This window comes from Emydura macquarii, unplaced genomic scaffold, assembly GCF_026122565.2.
Source record: "Emydura macquarii macquarii isolate MOO-44397 ecotype Brisbane River unplaced genomic scaffold, CSIRO-AGI_Emac_v2 contig_1253, whole genome shotgun sequence".
Lineage (NCBI taxonomy): Eukaryota > Metazoa > Chordata > Testudines > Chelidae > Emydura > Emydura macquarii.
Genome location: NW_027131390.1, coordinates 100,631,115 through 100,652,342, shown reverse-complemented (window position 1 = coordinate 100,652,342; position 21,228 = coordinate 100,631,115). Strand labels below are relative to the sequence as shown.

General features: G+C 42.2%; 1 protein-coding gene across 1 annotated transcript in view; it reads left to right on the top strand.

The window, feature by feature from the left end:
* The window catches only part of KALRN (kalirin RhoGEF kinase), a 608,200-nt gene that overhangs the window by 215,785 nt on the left and 371,187 nt on the right, over nucleotides 1–21,228 (top strand). The window contains exon 3 of the mRNA XM_067549620.1: nucleotides 9,105–9,219. Coding sequence (XP_067405721.1) covers nucleotides 9,105–9,219 — 115 coding nt within the window. The remainder of the gene's footprint in view (nucleotides 1–9,104; nucleotides 9,220–21,228) is intronic.

The window sequence follows — 21,228 nt, the reverse complement described above, 5'->3', positions numbered from 1 at the left end:
TACATAGGCTTCTAAGTGTTGTGTGTACTGAAATCCAATCAGCCAAAGATGCCTTTTTAATTGACCCCAGTGACTTTAATTGGATCAGAGTAACAAGAATAAAATAACCACAAAAAACAAATTTTGTGTAGCAAGAGGGTCGTTCTGTACAAGCTACATCTAGTGCCTCCAACCTTGTTCCTGTTGCAAAGTAGCTACCAACTGACCCGTCTTTTGATCTGTCACACAATTTCCTACACCTTAAAGATATGCTAGCCACACACAGTGCTGAAAGCTTCCTATAGCTCAGTAAACATTCCTGCTTTTTAATGAAGACAATGGAGTTTGTCCTGGTGGAGGAATCAAGGTGGGTTGCTTCTTGCCCAAGAGGGTTCCTTCATGAAGCTCTGCACACTCAGATACAGAGAAACTGTGCCAGCCTTTCCAGTTGCTACATCTACTGTCTAGTGGTGACTGTAATCGTATATACACTCCTTGTCCCTAAAACACTTGGAGTAGACTCCATCCACTCTAATGGGAATGCACTCAGATGCATCACTGGAGCACCTTTTCATTCATATTTAAACCCAGACTTGCTTACAGATATTGTCAGAGCTGGGGGGAGGTGGACTGGGGTTAGGCTGATCTCAGAGTGTGAGGACCCAAGGAGGTGACTTTTTAAAAAAATTCAGACAGTCCTATGGGTTGCAGCCTTAGGTTTTAGTAAAAATAATGAGTCCTGTAGCACCTTAAAGACTAACAAATTTCTGTGGGCATAAGCTTTCGTGGGCTGCAACCCACTTCCTCAGATGCATGAAGTGGAAACCACAGATAGGAGGTATATATATACATCCAAGAGAAACGTAACAATGGGGAGGGCAAGTGCTAACCGCAATACTTAGGTTTTAGTGATTTTTCCAGGTGATTTTTGTTTCCTTTGCTGTCTGTTGATGGGATTTGTGACTTCTGTAAAGGTGTTTCCTCCATGAAATTCATGCAAGCAGAAATATGGCATTTTCCCAAGGCTAACTAACAAGTGCCAAGACACAACTGAACATGCTGCCAGTACCACAGCTCTAGATTGGCAGGCTTCAGCAATGTAAGACATTTTCCACATAGAGAGGAGTATGAAAACTGGCTATGATTGCCGACAGTGGGAAACAAAGTTTTGAGACTCCATCTTTTAAAAGTATTTATCCTGAAATTTGTAAATTAAAATGAAACTCATTTTCATAGCATTTGTAGAGTTGCTCCAGTCAGGGCCCTGCCATTTCAGTGCCAGTTCATTTCCATACAATGCTGTGGTAGGCAAGGAAGTAAAAAGTGTAGCAGTAAACATTAAGACGTGCTACCAGTGAAAGCCCCTGAAACCAGTATGTAGTAGATGTAAATGACAACACAAAGGGCAAAGCAGTGGAGAATCAGGCCCTTACAGACTGAGTTTCAGCTCCGTTCGTTTGTATGGATGTAGTTACAGGCTAAATTCTCCTCATAGTTCTTCTAGTACACCCTATTGGAAATCTGTCAGCAGAATTTGCTCTGCATGTACTGATAATCTTATACAAGACCTTTAAAAGTGAATTAGTGATCTGAGAGGATAGACAAGGTTTCGTGTAGAACTGTGTGGAATGTTCGGTCTGGTACCAGTCAGACCCATAGAGAGCTCAGCTCAGCCCAGCCGGGAAAAGGAAAGGAACGTTACTTTCTTTGAGACTCTGGATATAAGTGCATTGAAATTACGCTTTCCTAAAAAGTCTGTTGATTGCATTTCGGAGTCTTCAGCATATTGTTCCTCATTATATAGAGGTGTGTGTATTCAACTGAGCTGGTTCTGTTTTCTGGTTCACTACAATTCCTTCATATCATTCATCTGTCACTAAAAACTGGAGGTAAAATTCCTTTTGAGGAACATTTCATCTTCTTTGGAAAATTGCTCATGGTACTTACTCTGCATGTGTCATGGAGATTTATGTTTGTGATCTAAGATAGTTCAAAGACTATATTGCCTCACCAGACTCAGGTAGACATGGGAATGGAGGCCAGGGCTCCTGTGTTTTAACCCTGTTTAACGCCACAAGGCAATTCAGTGGCAAAGATAAGTCATTCAAGGCCTTGTGAAATCCTTATTCACAATGACAAGTGTGTATTCCTGTGCACAGTCCCACTGAACTCCCATTTGTCAGGAATGTGTGGGACAGCAACATGGGCCATTTTTGTCTACCATTCCACTTTCCAGAGTACAAAAGGGAAGACAGGCAGAGCTTTTGCATAGAATAGACAGTGAGAGAGTGAATAAAAGCTGATATAGGCAGAGTGGAGTGCTGCAGGGCCTTTGAATGTGGAGCATGATAGATGGAATCATAGCCCATAAACTCTATTGGCTATGTTCTATTCTTTCAAGCCATTGAGATTGTGCCCATCATGGTGACATCTACCAACACTGTAGTATCTGAGCATGTTAGTGGGCAGAACTTTGGTGGTGAGTAGAGCTTGAGAGAGTATTTTAACTATTGTTCCCCAATTTAACCCTTGCCCTGCCTGGTACTCTGTGTAGCATCATCTAGTGGACATCATCTAGAGACATCTAGCGGCTGAATTATGCACTGCAAGTAAACATCTCATTTCATGGGGAGCTTGATTTGATGCAGAAGCAGACTGATTACTATAGGGGAGTGCCATGGTCACAGCTGCAGGAGTGGAAGCTGATTTCAGTAGCAGCTCTTTGTGTAGCCTGGGAGAAGGCCAAGTGAGATATGGGGAAAGGCCAGAGAAGAGGAGGTTGCAGTCGTTGAGGCAGGTCATGACTAAATGATGAACAAAGGATTTTGCAGTAGGAATGCAGAGGAGAGGTTATATGGTTAAATGTTTGTTTTCAGTTCATTTTGTGCCCACACACCTTCCTTTCTCCACAGCATTAATAATCATGGAACATCTGTTTGCCTTTGTTAATCAATACAACCCCTTTAAAAACGCACCTTGGAAAATAATTTGAAAATATTAACCCTTTGTTTTAGTATTTAATAAATGTAGTTTGCAAACATAATGACATGTTTGATTACTGCAGCTCATGCTGCTGGACCCGGAGGGGAGGGGACAGAAGATGGGACATATTAAGAAGAGCAGTCAAGACTCTATTCACCATTGCATGTTTTAATTTAAACAACATCCTATCTGGATCTAGGAAAAACCAGTGTGCCCAGAAAATAGCATTCAAGTAAAAATGACATCATAGAAGATTAGGGTTGGAAGGGACCTCCGGAGGTCATCTAGTCCAACTCTCTGCTCAAAGCAGGACTAACCCCAACTAAATCGTCCTAGCCAGGGCGTTGTCAAGCCCGGCCTTAGAAACCTGTAAGGATGAAGATTCCACCACCTCCCATTCCAGTGTTTCACCACTGTCCGAGTGAAAAAGTTGTTCCTAATATCCAATCTAGACCTCTCCCACTGCAGCTTGAGGCCATTGCTCCTTGTTCTGTCGTCTGCCACCACCGAGAACAGCCTAGCTCCATCCTCTTTGGAACCGCCCTTCAGGTAGTTGAAGGCTGCTATCAAATATCCCCTCACTCTTCTCTTCTGCAGACTTGGGACTAATAGTTCTTGTAGGTGGGTAATTTCTATGCAAGGGCAGAGTTTCTGTAATATTTTTAACTGAGGCCAAGAAAGATTTTTAGCCACCCATGAAACCAGTCATGAGTTCCATCCCAGAGCACTGGACTAGTACTCGGTTTCTAGTCGTGGCTATTCCTTCAGGGATGACCTTTGACAACCCACTTAGCTTTTCAATACCTCACTGTCCCCAGTAAATGGGGCTAATGATACTTAGCTTCCTTTGTGAAACACTCTGAGATCCACTGATGTAAAGTGCTATAGAAGAGCTAATTGTTATTACTAATAGTTTCCAGAGATTCCCCAAGTTCTAAAGTGGCACAGGAATATATAGAAGCTAGTTTTGAAAGAAACTCTAGGATAAAATTTGTTTACGCAAACTTTGTCCGAGAATTGTAAATAATATACAAATTGATAAAAATGGCAACCCTTTTGTGGATAACTGGCAAACAGACAAAGTCGTTGTTTGTATGGTGCATTATTTTCAATGAATATCTCTCCCAGTTACACAAATTGGGGTGCTGTGTTTCTTACTGTGCATAAGAAACATTTGTTTCTTAAACACTGTTTTTTGGCTCAGCTTTCTCAAGGTTTGCTACCTGCTTCCTTGCTCTTGCATGCTGTGGAAGTGGAAAGAATTGGTTCAGAGTAATTTCATTTATACTTCCATTATCTGACAAAACTTCAGCTAGGTCAACAGAGAACCTTCACTTCTCCAAAGAGAATTAGCCCATTTTCTCCAAGCTGTCCTTATGACTTCAGACTGTGTGATCTAGTATTATCTGTTCTGCTCCCTGGAGGACAATTAACTCAACGGTTAAAATGGGACTTTCAAACTGACACAAAGATAGACCAGAAATGTACTTGGCCTGTATTTCCTTTGCTATAGCTGAAGATCCGTATGTCACTGACAGCTTTCTTTCATGCAGGTCAGCTTTCCTTCCTGCCTGACATTGATGACATACTGGTTTTGGTAGTGTTTCAGTGTGTAAAATAATCATAATGAAGAGTGAATATGCTCAAAATCCAGAGTTTTTTATTTTTTGGTATGAAAGCAGAACTGGCCTATATCACTGTGCAGTTCAGCCTGGGAAATATACATTATAGCACATCCCTATGTTCATGCTGAAAAGTCCACAGCCACCCCAGCCACAGGGGAAGCAGAATTCTGCCTAGAGTTTCCTATTTGTTTGTGGGAAGCATGCCCATTGCTACACCCTTTCAGGGGCTGCAACACAGCCCCTTCTACATGACCAGACTGCTTGGGAACTTGTGCCCCCTAGCTGCTCAGGAGTTCAAGAGAAGGGAGGCTTTTTGTGCTGCCTTCTCCCCTTACATGCCCCTGGAAAAGCCAGACACATTCTTCTTTGAGTGATTGCACATGTGCATTCCACTTTTGGTGTCAGTGCACTTAGTGCTCGGTCGTAGGAAACTTTTTCCCTCTCCAGTACCCGTTTGGCGGCTCGAGCTCCCCCTGCTGCCATGCACCACTGCATGCAGGTATAAAGGGCAGAGCCACCCCTAGCCCAGCTCAGATCTGTCTTACTGCCTGTGTCGGTTGTTGGAACTCTGTTCAATGCCAGAACAGTTCTCTCTCTCAGCCTTTGTAAATGTAGTATGTGTGTATTGTTAATCTAACCTATCAACCTAAGATAGTTAGTACGTTTTAGTTGTGCTTTAAAAAAAGTTTTCCAGAATGTTGTTTTTCCTGTTTGGGGGGTTTTCTATTCACAGTGCCCAGCCCTGGTTGCTGGATTTTGAGGGAAGCACACCTAAAGAACCAGTGCCAGATCTGCGGGAAGTTCAGGACTGGGATAAAGAAGGATAGGGAAGCTAGGCTGAAATTTCTGCTAATGGAGGCTGTGCTCCAGCCACTGTTGGAGCCGTCCCAGTCTGAACTAGTGTGGAGTGCTGCAGCTTCAGTGAGAAGCATGCCTCGATCTTTAGTGGAATCCCGGCATTGTTCTACTTCACACGTACCGAAGAAGAAATACAAAACTTCCCGAGAAGCCCAAGCCACAGGAAGGTCTCCAACCTCTAAGTCTGATAAGTGGCACTGGATCAGCCCCATCATGGTCAGAGAAAGGGAATCTTCATTGTTGGACTTGGATATGGGTTCTTACGTCTCATAACCCCAAAGCAGGACCTGCCTGTCTCTTCATTCAAAGATCCTCTGTTCTGAACTACCATCAGGACCTTCAGTGGGGCCGCCATGTGAATGGGATCCTGCCTTGTATCTGTGGCCGTTTTGAAATCCTTGAGCATTTCCTTCAGCTTTGAGATCTTCCCCACACCATGCATATTCAGTGCCCTAGTGTAGGGCAAAGTCTGCGCATCACGTTGCTCCATCCCAGGAGTCCATTACTGGGTCTGGTACCAAACATCAGGAAGAGGTTCCAGAACCAGAGCAACATCCAGTAGAAAAACTTCTAACCCCTGCAGTCTTGTCATTGTCTTCATACTCTCAAGACGAGGTCATTTTGTCCAGGACAACTTCACCCCCTCCTGATGATTTTAAAGTTTATCAGGAATTGTTAAAGAGAGTGGCTGCCGACTTGGGCAATACAGGAGGAGGAGATTAGGGAGTCCTCACATCCCCTAGTAGACATTTTATTATCTGTGGTTCCCTGCAGGATAGCTCTGCCAATTAACGAGGCAATACTAGAGTCTATAAAGGCTTTATGGCAGTTTCCATCCTCTCTGCTTCCGGCCTCTAAAAGGGCAGAAAACAAGTATTATGTTTTGAGTGCCTTTATATTCACCCACCTTGGGGCTCATTAGTTGTCACAGCAGCTAATGAGAAAGAGCAACAGGGGACTAGGCTGCCACCCCCAATCACAAGATGCTAAAAGGCTAGACTTGTTTGGCAGAAAGATTTATTATAAAAGGCACAATATGGGGAGGAGGTGAGCAGTCTTTAGTGGTGAAAGAACAGGTTCAGGACTGTTTAGAAAAGCTGGACACGCACAAGTCCATGGGGCAGGATGCAATTCATGTGAGGATGCTGAGGGAGTTGGCTGATGTGATTGCAGAGCCATTGGCCATTATCTTTGAAGCTCATGGCAATTCGGGGAGGTCCTGGACAATTGGAAAAAGGCAAATATAGTGCCCATCTTTAAAAAAGGGAAGAAGGAGGATCCGGGGAACTACAGACCAGTCAGCCTCACCTCAGTCCCTGGAAAAATCATGGAGCAGGTCCTCAAGGAATCCATTTTGAGGCACTTAGAAGAGAAGAAGGTGATGAGAAACAGACAGCATGGTTTCACCAAGGGCAAGTCATGCCTGACCAATCTGATTACCTTCTGTGGTGAGATTACTGGCTCTGTGGATGTGGGGAAAGCGGTGGACGTGATATACCTTGACTTTACCAGAACTTTTGATACGTTTCCCACAGTATTCTTGCCAGCAAGTTAAAGAAGTATGGGTTGGATAAATGGACTATAAGGTGGATAGAAAGCTGGCTATATCATCAGGCTAAGTGGGTAGTGATCAATGACTTGATGTCTAGTTAGCAGCCTGTATCAAGTGGAGTGCCCCAGGGGACGGTCTCGGGGACGGTTTTGTTCAACATCTTCATTAATTATCTGGATGATGGGGTGGATTGCACCCTCAGCAAGTTCATGGATGACACTAAGTCTCAGTGCTCTTTAAAGCTCTCTAGGTGATGCCCAACTGTCCTATTTTGGGGCTGGAGCTGTGGGCCAAGACAGTGGTACCTAGAGTGTGTCCATCATGAAGGTCAGCAGACTAGAACATTTTGAGAGCATTGCACTGGAAGATTGCAGTGTAGGGAGGAGAGTGGGATTCACAAGATCTTCTTTTCCAGTCCATAGACTGGGACATCTGAAGAATCAAGGCCTTAGGGTATTTGCCAATGTCTCCTCAGTCTTGTTTCTAATCTGTCAGCCCAAGGAGCTCCCCCAGAACTAGATATCCTCCTTCACTGAACCGCAGAGCCATGTGAAATGTGCCATGGTGGCTCTGCACAGTTGTGGTAAGCCTATAGTTGCCCCTTCAGAGACCAGTGGTTCACAGGGACCTATGCTCATTGTTGTACACCTCTGAGATTCATGCAAACCTGATAGCTCCACATAAATCTTGTCCCATCTTCCCACATCCAGCTTTTCCCTTGTACTATCCCTCTCCCCACAACAGGGTCCCCTAGAAATCTGTCTCCCACTCAGAGGTCCTCAGAGACATTCCTCCTCAACCCCATCTCCTCCTAACATTGTGTATGTGACCCTTGAAGTCCTTACAGCAACGAGTGGATAGAATGAACCTATTGCAGTTTTCATTAAAGTTCCCATTCACTTCAATTGAAACAAGGCCCAGCATTTACAGTATTAAGGCCTGATACTGCAAGGTTTGGAATGCTTTCAACTCCTGTGGAAGCTAAAGGGAGCTGAAGGTGCTCAGCGCCTTGCAGTATCATGCCCTTCGAGAACAAGACACTATTTCAGAGGTGCTAGTGCACTGTCCTTGAATATTTCTTCCTCTTGCTCAGCCAGATGATCTAGTTCACAGAAAGCTGTGATTTCCCTTCTCAGAAGATTTTTCTATTAAAGGGACAGTATTTCCCTTGGGAGAGCTCAAAATTTAACTGATATGTATATCTATATTTATTTATCTGCAAGGTCAGCTCTTTATTACATTTTAAATTGAAGCTTTGCTACATTTTCCCCTAAACAACAATATTAAAAACAAATGCAACAGTTCACAATTTCCTGAGAAGCCCTACAATAACAAATGAAGAAAGAGCAAAATACTGGGTAAGGAAACAAGTTTTAGTTTTATGCTTTCCAGACTTTAACAGAAGAGAATAAAAGAAGATGTTCCAACAGTTTGTATTCATCTCTAATGTGTATGATTCTGTAGTTCAGGCAAGAGTCATTCAATAGCATTTTAATGACTATGTATTTTAAGAATTTCTGTGAAATATTCGGTACCAGACATTGGCAGTTCTCCTGGATTTTTTCAAGGCACGATGAAACTACATAAAAAACCTCCAAACATCTCATGCCAATTGTTAAACACATCCTACAAATGAGAAGCTTTAGGAGCCAGACACCAGATTTTAATTAAACTTTGAGTTTCTAAGCAATTGCTGGATACATTAAAATGTCCTATTACATAAATTGTATTTAGGGACCAAAGAAGCAATGCAGACTCAGTAACACTGAAAAAGATTTCAGCTCTTCTAGTTTTGTGACATTTAAAATTCTCACTGATGATAGGATTTTGTTAGCATTAGCAGGTTGCATTGACTGTTATATTAGAAGCTTTGATGGGATTAAGTTAAGGTAAAAAGAAACGTCAGTAATAAGTTTTCTTGCATTTTTTTACTTTCCTTGGTGCTCCAGCGAATGTGAGAATGTCTTCTCCAATGAAGTGAGTCTGAAATCTACAAATGAACAAGGGGCCTTGAACATGCAGTAATTTAAGTTTATCAATTCAGTGCACATACTTTTTTTGACATGTGCTTCCTGCCTGATTTTCTAACATTCCTTTATTTTCTGCAGGTGGCCGTGATAAACGAGGTGGTCCCATCCTGACCTTTCCAGCACGCAGCAATCACGATAGAATAAGGCAGGAAGACCTTCGGAAACTTGTGACTTATTTGGCCAGTGTGCCAAGGTAAAGCTAAAAAGAAAACACTTCAAAGCTGAGGGTGGATGAGGGGGTGGGGGAATTTGTTCTTGGCAGTTGCTGATCTCCAAGCATTAACCTTTTAGTAACAGTTAGTACTTGGAATGAGGAAACATATGCCCTAATTGCTTTCACCCAGTGAGACTTAATGCAAGAGCATGAGAGATAAGAGATGGTGCTAGTAAAGCTGAGCCTTTGGAGTCTTGCACAAAGCAGTTCCTGTTTCCGTCATTTCTTGTAGACAGTTCTAGAGGAATAAAAAGGGAGGAAAGTGCTTTCTTTGATTCAGCTGCTTGGAGCTTCGTGTGTGGAGTTGAGTTTAGCAGGCTTGAGGGAGCCATTGTCTGGCACTGCCTTTTAATACCTTAATTGCCAGCTTCAGGAAAGCTGGTGCAAGGAAGTATAATTCCCTGTGCAGGAAAGAAGGGATTCACTCAGTGCAGGGTAGGCAGTATTTCTGCTGCAGCACATCCCTGAGGTTTCTGCTGGGCGGTTTTCATTCCCACCAAGCTCTGCCTAATTTCCACCAGCAGGAGCTGCTAAAGAAAGGTACTGAACCTGCTGTTAATTCTCAAATAATGACTATGCCCCCTCTTTGGCCCACTCCCCCTATTTTTCAGGGTGTGCTGACTCCTTATATCTCCTCCAACCAAAATTTGGGGAGTTTGCAGCCTTGTTCCTCAGTGAAGTTTCCAGTGTAGGCAGGCATAAACCCTGCACTGAATGTAGTCCTCTTTTGGTGTCTTTGCAGGTTAGAAACCCAGATTGACATACCTGGAGGAGGGTTTAGTTTACTTTCTGAGGGTGCTGATTGAAAGAAGAGCCCAAACTAGACATATTGCACCTTCCCCCACCCCCAAAATACAGGCATCTTTGAAGATGGAAGCATCATCTCCTGGAAGTGATAGGGCTCTTGCCTCTCCCTGTCATCCTCAAATTAATACAGCCTCTCCCCAAAAGGCCAGATTCCCAGTCCTTTCTCCTAGCATAGATGCTCTGCTTCACTATCCTTTTTCCAATTTAAAAAGTCCAGTGTATGGGGTATTTGGCCCTTCTTCTAGGAGAAACCACCAAAGTCTCTTGCTCGTCTGGGAGAAAAAGCCACTTCTCTCCCACCATGCTTCATCCCATCTCCTAGCTACCACTGACAGTCAAGGAACTATATGTGCCATTTGTCCATCAACACTGAGAGGAGGGGGACATTCCAGCTTGGGCTATAAACAGAGTTAGCAGTCTGGGTTTCTCGCAGACTCAAATTGCCACCCCTATTGCACTTCAGTGACTGTGTCACTTGTCCCACAGATTGTCTACATAGGAACATCTTGGAACAGGTAACTGCTGGCCTTTGATGCTTCCCTTAGCAACCTTAAAGAGATAATACCACCCCTTTATAGGACTTAGTCCTTAGGAGTGCTAGAGCCCTGCTCACATCCATCAAAAGGAGTGCAAAACTATATGCCACCTCCTACTCCCCTCATCCCATTCATCAAGCCTCCTCCAAGGTATGCCAGCTTGTAACAGCTTCATATGGTTCATTATATCAGCCAGGGTTTACTGGAGTGCAGGATGCCCTTGCCACTCACCTCCCCTGGAACGCCTTGAGACATGCATGGTGGGAGGAGGGTTGAGTGAAATTGGCCTAGAGCCATCATAGTCACTCTGTGCCAGTCAGGAATGCCCCCTTTCCCAAAGCCAGATTCTTGCTCATAGAATACAGTTTATATTACTGCAAACAGGGCAAAAACAACGCCAGGAGGGAAAAGATGTCATTTCCATGACCGTCAAGAGATAGGTTGAGAACCACTGATTCAGATACTCTGATTTACCATTGTAGGCCACATATGCAGCTCTCTGTGTTAAATGGGCCTCATCCACACAATATATATGTACCTGTATGGCCCTGAGGATGTCACATAGGTCACAGTTGTGTGCTGATTGGGCTGCAGATTGAGAACCACTGATTTGAATAATACACAAAGATTTACACATATTACTCCTATTTGTGCCCAAAGTTATAAAAACACACTCCATACTCCAAGTACATAAGTGTTTGGGGATCTTTCTGAGACCACATTTGTCAGGTGAAGATAGTTACAGGGGAGACATGCCTCTGTGCCACATACACGGCAGCATGCAGTTTTAATTTCCTGTCTGGTGACAACATTTCATATGGCATCTGGCAGGGCTTCTTTTATTGTTGTTTTTTACTGATCAAGCCTTTTGTTTATATACTGTGTGATCTCTTTCGAATCAGCTCAATTTGTGACCATACTGTATGAGAGATTATGGATATACTGAAGGGTTGAGAGGACAGTAGGTCAACCAGTGCGAATAAATGTCAAATTGCTTTGCAATTGCCCTCCAGATATTGTAGTAATAAAACTGCTCCCTTAGATGTTATCATTTCTTGCACTAGTCATAGCTCTGAAGATATGGCATTGTCTCTTTTCTTCGAGATCAATGTTGCCAACAATTGCACAGTTAAAATGACCTTTTAGCATGCTTACTCTTTGTCTGTAGCTCTTCCCTTGTAGTTGTAGCAGATAAGTGTCCTGAGTTCACCCACTTATACAAGTAAATCAATTAGAGCAATATCTGGATGCTTCCTTAGGTTGCCGCATTCTTGGTTGTTTCAGCTATACGCTCTCTTTGACATTTGGTATTGCCTAGCTAGTTAACTAGGAATGAAGACACTGAAAAGGCTCCAGCTAGCTCAAAACACAGCAATCTGGCTGCTTAGCAACATAGTGTGTTCACAATCATTCATCTACCTCAGCTCTCCTCTGCGCTGGTGTTTTATTGAATAGAGTCCAATTCAAGGTCTCTGTCCTCATCTTCAAAGCTCTCCCTGATGTCGGCCATAGTTATAGAAGAGAGAGCCTCTTCCTGTGTGATGTGACCTCCCATCATGAAACTGGCGACCAACACGAGGAGGCTTCTGAGAGGAAGAGACAGATGTTTTATAAGAGCTGGACCTAGATTGTGAAACTCACTCCTGCATGAGTTAGGAATGACCACAAGCTTTGTCACATTCACAGCTAAATGCATATCTCATCCCTTCCTTTTGTCTTTTGCCCGATAATGCATATATTCCACACACCCCCATCTAAATTATTTTTCCTAAAGATTGGGAAGGGAAAAAAAAAAAGGCAGAGATCATAATTATTTATTTTTAAATATTTAGGAAGGTGCTTATGTCATGGTAATGGAAGCTACGTAAGCACCTAGATGGACAGGACTGCACAATCTGTTCTAGTTTTAAATTGTCTAATGTGTGAACAGTGACAATTACTTCTTGTAATGAGATAACCATTCCAAGTCCCTGTTCAGACCCCGTCTGATTGTGTCAAGTTTGGATAGGAGTCTGCATGGACTCCTCCTGACGGTCGAAACAACAGACTAGACTTTTACATAGAGTGTTTCCGCTGATGTGCACAATCTGAGATTGTAAACAAGCAACATCGCTTGCCCCATAACCTCAGCTGTGCAGAATGCAATGCCATCCACAGCCTCAATAACAACTCTGACATTATAATCAAAGAAGCTGACAAAGGAGGTGTCGTAGTCATCATGAATAGGTCGGATTATGAACAGGAGGCTGCCAGACAACTCTCCAACACCACATTCTACAAGCCACTACCGTCCGATCCCACTGAGGAATGCCAAAAGAAACTACAATATCTACTTAAGAAACTCCCTAAAGAAACACAGGAACAAATCTACACAGACACACTCCCTGAGCCCCGACCAGGGTTATTCTATCTTTTACCCAAGATCCACAAACCTGGGAATCCTGGACACCCCATCATCTCAGGCATTGGCACTCTCACAGCAGGACTGTCAGGCTATGTGGACTCTCTCCTCAGGCCCTATGCCACCAGCACTCCTAGCTATCTTCATGATACCACTGACTTCCTGAGAAAACTACAATCCATCGGTGATCTCCCAGAAAACACCATCCTAGCCACTATGGATGTAGAAGCTTTCTACACTAACATTCCACACAAAGATGGACTACAAGCCATCAGGAACATTTTCCCTGATGATGATATGGCACACCAGGTAGCTGAACTTTGTGACTTTGTCCTGACCCACAACTACTTCAGATTTGGGGACAATCTATACCTTCAAGTCAGTAGCACAGCTATGGGCACCTGCACGGCCACACAGTATGCCAACATTTTTATGGCTGACTTAGAACACCGCTTCCTTGAAACTCATCCCCAAGCACCTCTTCTTTACCTACACTATGTTGATGACATTTTCATCATTTGGACCCATGGGAAAGAGTCCCTCAAATAATTGCACTGGAATTTCAATAATTTCCACCCCACCATCAACCTCAGCCTGGACCAATCCACACAAGAAATCTACTTCCTGGGCACTACAATACAAATAAAGGATGGTCACACTGATACCATCCTATACCGAAAACCAACTGACCGCAATACTTACCTTCATGCCTCCAGCTTCCACCCTGGACACATTACACGATCCATTGTCTACAGCCAAGCCCTAAGATACAACCAGATTTGTTCCGATCCCTCAGACAGAGACAAACACCTACAGGATCTCCATAAAACATTCTTAAAACTACAATATCCACCTGGGGAGTTAAAGAAACAAATTGACAGAGCCAGACGGGTACCCAGAAGTCACCTACTACAGGACAGACCCAACAAAGAAAACAACAGAACACCACTGGCCATCACCAACAGCACCCAACTAAAATCTCTCCAACACATCATTAAGGATCTACAACCTATCCTAGCAAATGATCCCTCACTCGCTCAAGCCATGGGAGGCAGGTCTATCCTTGCTTACAGACAGCCCGCCAACCTGAAGCAAATACTCACCAGCAACCGCACACCATACAACAAGAACACTAACCCAGGAACCTATCCCTGCAAAAAACCCTGTTGCCAACTCTGCCCGCACATCGACTCCAGTGACACCATCACAGGTCCTAACCACATCAGCAGCTCACTCACCTGCACATCTACTAATGTAACATACGCCATCATGTGCCAGCAATGCCCCTCGGCCATGTACATTGGCCAAACTGGACTGTCACTACACAGAAGAATAAATGGACACAAATCAGACATAAAAAATGGTAACATCCATAAGCCAGTAGGAGAGCACTTCAATCTCCCAGGACACTCTGTAGCTGACTTGAAAGTTGCCATGCTTCTACAAAAAACCTTCAAAAACAGACTTCAGCGAGAAACTGCAGAGCTGGAACTCGTATGCCAACTTGACACAATCAGACTGGGTCTGAACAGGGACTTGGAATGGTTATCTCATTACAAGAAGTAATTGTCACTGTTCAAACATTCTCACCTTCTAATCAACAGTTGTGAATAGGCCTCATCTACCCTAACTGAATTGACTTTGTTAGCACTTGTCCTCCCCATTGTTGTTTCTTACCCTTGGATGTATATATGTACACCTCCTATCTGTGATTTCCATTTCATGCATCTGATGAAGTGAGTTGCAGCCCACAAAAGCTTATGCCGCAGGAATTTGTTAGTCTTTAAGGTGTTACAGGACCTAAAGGTGCTTGTTGTTTTTGCTGTATACGGACTAACATGGCTACCTCTCTGGAACTTTTCAGAAATAACAATGTGTTTGATATATGGTGCCTGATTCTGACTCTCCTACTCATATTGAGTAGCACCTTACTCCTCAAGTAGTTCTATTGAGATCAGTAGTGCTATTCATGGAGTGAGGTACTATTATGAATAAAGATATCAGTCCACTGTTAATCTGCTCCTGTTTGTGCTAGCCTTTTCTGCTTATTTTACAGGTGTACTTGTGTTTTCTTGATATTTGGGGCCAGATTTCATCTGCTGGAAATCAGAGTAGCTCCCATGAAGTCAGTGGGAGTTACTGTAATTTATACCATCTGAGGACTGGGCCACGATGGCTAAAACATGGGAAGCATGACCTTATCTCTGATGACAAGGGTTTTAGGATCAGAGAAGTTCAGCTGTGCTGTAAAAGCTGTTTTCCTATACTCGTTATATGGAGCATTATTCTGATCTCACTTATACAGGTTTTACTCTGGTGGAGCTCCATTGATTTCAGTGGTGTTAGCCTTGATTTACACATGTATAAATGAAATCATTAGCAAGCCAATCTTTGCTATCGCAGACCATTTAGAATTGAGAATTAAGTCTCATGTAGGCTGTAAGAGACAGCATATTATTAGCTTGTGCTTTCTCACTACTCACAGATCTCTGTATTTTGATGAAGGAAATGTTCTTTCTCAGCTATAGCTCGTCTTCCTGCTGAACATATCAACCTATCTTGGAGCCAAAATCCTCAACCTTCTGTGGTCTCTGCAGCAGGGGAAACCCAAGGCACCTTGGAGACCAGTATTTTAAAGACATCTATTTTTATTTGTCCTCTGTTAAACAACCTGCTCAAATATTTCCCCATTCTAGGGGGGGATATCCAGGACGCATAACAGCAGCAGAATGTTTTCAAGGGATAGGTCTATATGTTTGAACAGCTTGTTGGAGATGCCTTTCTGAGCCATTTTACAGGCACTAGAATCAGTGAAACTATTTAACTGCCTTTTAACATTTATTTCCAGGTTTGGGGATTTTTTAATAATTTAAAGAATGATACACAGCCTGGCAAAATGTAGCAATGTGCTCCACTACTGTGCATTAATTTCAAATTGTTCTGTGATGACCTATGGTTCTGTGTATATTAGCTTTTCTGGCCAGGACTAGTGTGAAACTCATTTTGTTGATTGATAAGGATTAAATGCTGGGGCTCTATTTTCTGTTACATGATCCTAACACAAAAGAAGCTTTTGAGGTCCTTTTCAGAAGCTACAAAAATACCCATGTGTTTTAAAAATAACAATATTTCATACTAATTTTAGTAACTAAATATCTGGTGCCATATGTCAGATAATTATTCAGTAATACACTTGCATAAAAAGAACACATTAATAAACAAAGTGAAACTAATGAAGCTAATGAAGCTTTGGTATTTTCTTTAACTGTAATCTGAGTTTTTTGAAAATTGTATGTGAATTTCATATACAGACAGCTTATTGGGGGTGGATAATTGAGGGGACTTCTAATGATTTAAAAAGTCTTCTACCTCCTGGTAGCCCCTTCAGACCCAGCCTAGATTGGTGCATTATTGGGAGTTATTACTATCCAATGGCCATTTGGTGGTCTCTGTGAAATTAGTGGTTGGGCTCATTTCAGTTCCTGTACTAGGATACTGACCACACCATTTTGTATTAAGTGGCACCTTTGTTGGCCAGTGACTCAGTCGGTCATGAAGCTCAAGCTTCCCATTTATTCTCTTACTACATGTGAGCCCTCCAGAAGATGATCCCTCATCTCGTTCCAGGTATGAGGATGAGAACAGGATTGTGGCATGTTGGTGGGATTGTTCTAGGGAAGCTTTTGTTCCCTCTATCAATACTAATACTGTATATAAAGAGCATAAAGCAGGTCTCCAGGGCTGGCAATTTGGCACTTTTCATTAGCACTAAACACTACTAGGTTTTAAAAATAATTATAAAAAGCTTCATCAGGATTTTTAGTCATTTTAAGTGCACAGAAGCCTTTGAGAAACAGTCCAAACCTAATGGTGATGAAGGACATTTCACATCGATTCCCAATACCTCTTCCAATTTTGACTGTTTTTGTTACCATGAACAATTTAGTGGCCTGATTCTGTTAAGGTGCTGAATGCCTTCTGGGAAGTCCTGTATGTCCTCTTCTCCTATTGACTTCAATGGGATTTGAGGGTGCAGAAGGCTTTGTAGGATTTGGTCCTAGATCTGTTGCTACTGAAGAGTCAATTGTGTTTTAGCTTCTAGTTGGATTACAGTGCAAGTGTTTTCAGTTTGATTTTGTAATGAATAGCATAAATAGTATAGTACAGTACTTCATGGGTAATGCACGGTGAATTGCACAGTTCAGCTGCCTTTTCCTTCTAAGGACTGATAAATGGCATGATGACTTGGGGCTGTATATGGCACTCTTTCATAAGTGGTTAGAAAATACATTATATTTGGTCTAGCAGCAACTTTCCACATCCATTTGTTGGACGTGTTGGGTGAAATAAAAAAGGGGAAAATAAGACTGAAATAACATTAAGAGCAGACAAAGACAAGAAAATTAACCTGTTTTATTTCATAATCTGTTAATCCTCAGAGTATATTTTTTTAAATGTTAGCAATGTGTGATCAAAGAGACAGGAAAAGTCCATTCTTTCAAGAATTGATCCTTTAATTAAATCAGCTTTCTGTGAGGATTGAGAAAATATTTTACCCATTCAACCAGTGTAAAAGGTTTCCATTTATGTCCAAAAAATAATATTTACACCATTTTAGAAGGCCTGGAATTATGCTGTTAGTTTCACATACCTGATTTTCCAACATTTCAATTTTACTAAATATGAATTTGTTCTTGTTTATGTCATTAGAGAATTGAGATTTTGGGTCTACTACCCTACTCCTCCAATCTATCCATATATGACTCCATGTTTCCTACATGCTTTTTAACACCCTGCACAAGAGTCAACATCTTGTCAAATTGAGACCCTGAACCTGCAATCAGATCCATCAGGTAGAGCCCTGCTCCTGTGCGAAACCCATTTATTTCAAATCCACATCAGAAGTGTGATTGTTGTCTCAAAAAACATCTTGGTAAAAAATGCTGTCATGGTATCCCACATTTATTGTGTCTCAGTGATCTCCATAGCACTTCATCTCATTTTATATGGCAAATGTTTTGCATTTGAAAGTCATAATGGGTTCTTTCTCGCTCATGCAACATCTCCAGCAATAAAAATTCTGGAGGCTAAATTCTCTCCTCAGTGACACATGTGGAACTCCTTATCTTCCAACTGGTTGCTCAGTTATAAACCGGTGAATAATTGAAGACTGTGGTGTTGCCCTGCAAGTGGAACTCAGTTAACAATGAAGATGTGCAAGCCAGAAGAGAATTCAGTTCACTTTCTTAGAACTATGCCTCTTTTTCCAGGGCTGAAAAGGAGTTGAATCTTGATTTATTCATTAAAGTCAGTGGATATGACTATATACACTCAGGGAGAAAAGCTGCTGAATAAGAAGAGCAGAAAAGTGGGCACCATGACCTGATCCTGATGTCTTTTGGTTTTATCTTTTTGTGCTTTTCTAGTCTCAGTTCTACCCTGTAATGTCCAGATCATTACTCTTTACCACGGTGTGTGCACACAGGCTATAGTTCCAGAGCTGATTGCTCTCTTACTTGCAAGAAGAGAAGGGTGACAGCCATCCAGAGTTCCATTTCATAAACACAGGTCTTCCCAACAAACAAAAGATGAAACTCAAATATGTCCCCATAAAGTACAGTGCATGGTCCTGCTCTCCACAGCCATTGCATATGCGTTCCCCTTAGATTCACAAATGTGCTGCTTCTCTTTAGGATCATGGGGCTTTTCTTTCCTCCTCTGAGGGAAAAAGTTCAATAATTTTAAAATCTCAATTATTTTTAAATTCCTTATAGATAACGGTCTTACCCAAAGGTAAACTGTAGGACTCTCCTGTGCAATGGTCATATCAAGATATGGAAGTAGGCATTTTGTAGGTCGAGGGCAGAAAACCAATCTCCAGAATAAACAAACACAATTTTTTTCAATCTTCCCTCATAGGTTATGTTTTCTAGACCTTTAATAATTTTTATTGCTCTCCTCTGGACTTTCTCCAAATCTTTTATTAAATGTGGAGCCCATAACTGGACACCATATTCCAGTTGAGGCCTAATCAGTACAGAGTAGAGCAGAAGAATTACTTCTCGTGTCTTGCTTATAACCCTCCTGCTAATACATCCCAGAATGATGTTTGCTTTTTTTGCAAACATTAAACTGTTGACTCACATTTAGCTTGTGATCCACTATGACCCCCAAATCCCTTTCTGTAGTACTTTTTCCTAGGGAGTAATTTCCCATTTTGTGTGTGTGCAATTGTGTCCTTTGTATGTGTCCTTCCTGAGTGGAATACATTGTATTTGTCCTTATTGAATTTCATCCTATTTACTTCAGACTATTTCTCCAGTTTGTCCAGATTATTTTGAATTTTAATCCTATCCTCCAAAGCACTTGCAACCCTCCGAGCTTGGTATTGTCCACAAACTTTATAAGTGTACTCTCTATGCCATTATCTAAATCATTGATGAAGATATTAAAGAGAACCAGACCCAGAACTGATCCCTGCGGGATTCCACTTGATGTGCCCTTCCAACTTGACATATAAGAATATAAAATATATAAAAATATAATTCTTATATTATGGTAAATATGGGGTGGGATTTTCAAAAGTACCTAGAGAATTTGGATGCCAGTTCCCATCAATTTCCAATGAAAGTTTGGTATCCAGATGCATTGGGACAATTTTGCAAATCCTGCCTATAGTTTCTTCCCATTTTCCACGTGGTGCGCTTAATGAAGTCAATGTATAACATTTTCCTTTTTGATGCTGGCATGAACATGAAGCTCTTGGTGGATTCTGTAACTTTATACTTATCAAGAGCAATTGTAGTTGCATGGTGTGTAGTGAAATCGCTACTTAATTTAAAAAAAAAGAAAAGATACGGGGAAGAAATAACCTAAACCCAACATAAAATGTTAATGACGAAAAATAACTCCAGAATTCTTACATTTTCTCTTTTTTTAAAAAAGAGAAAACTTTCATCTGCTCCTAGCTCACCTAGTATAGTCTGGCTCTGAAATATTTCCTACAGTATACTTTTAAACTGTAAATGAGAACAGGTTGGTAGGGCTTTATCTCATGTATAATCTTGATAAAATCTTGTAATATCTTAGATGATTTCTGTGTGATACTTATCCAGAAAACCAAAGATCCAGCAGTTCAGACAAAGAAGCTATCCCTTCCTTTCCAGTGCCAATGGAATTGCACTCATCCTAAAACCTAGAGGTTTTTAAAAAGTGTTTCTTTCTTTCTTTCTAGATTAAAAAGGAAAACAAGCCAGTATAAATCTGTTTTGCGGAGCAGGTGCAAAGGATACCTCCGCTATACCATTCTGTCTGCTTAAAATTGCTGAGTTAGCGGCTCACTCATCTGTGTTGGGTCTGTAAGGTTATCTCCCATTGGGCACAGAGAACAGTATGACTATCATAGTCATTCTGGCTGTAGTGGTTGGTCACTCTTAGCCAAACTCAGGGTGCTTCTTTATTTCTTTCCTGCAGAGAAGTGAAGTGATGTGTTTGTGATGTTCATGTAGGTAGGAATAGGATACAGAGTGACCTAAACAAACTGGAGGATTGGGCCAAAAGAAATCTAATGAGGTTCAACAAAGAAAAGTGCAGAGTCCTCCACTTAGGAAGGAAGAATCCCATGCACAGCTATAGACTGGGGACCGACGAGCTAGGCAGCAGCTCTGCAGAAAAGGACCTGGGGGTAACAGTGGATAAAAATCTGGATATGAGTCAGCAGTGTGCCCTGGTTGTCAAGAAGGCTAATAGCATATTGGGCTGCATTAGGAGGGGCATTGCCAGCAGGATGCGGGAAGTGATGGTTCCCCTCTATTCAGCATTGGTGAGGCCGCATTTAGAATATTGTGTCCAGTTTTGGGCCCTCCACTACAAAAAGGATGTGGACAAGTTGGAGAGAGTCCAGCGGAGGGCAACAAAAATGATTAGGGGCCTGGAGCACAGGACTTATGAGGAGAGGCTGAAGGAACTGGGCTTGTTTAGTCTGCAAAAGAGAAGAATGAGGGGGGATTTGATAGCAGCCTTTAACTACCTGAAATGGGGTTCCAGGGAGGATGGGGCTAGGCTGTTCTCGGTGGTGGCAGATGACAGAACAAGGAGCAACGGTCTGAAGTTGCATGACGGGAGGTCTAGGTTGGACATTAGGAAAAAGTTTTTCACTAGGAGGGTGGTGAAGCACTGGAATGGGTTACTTAGGGAGGTGGTGGAATCTCCATCTTTAGAGGTTTTTAAGCTGAGGCTTGACAG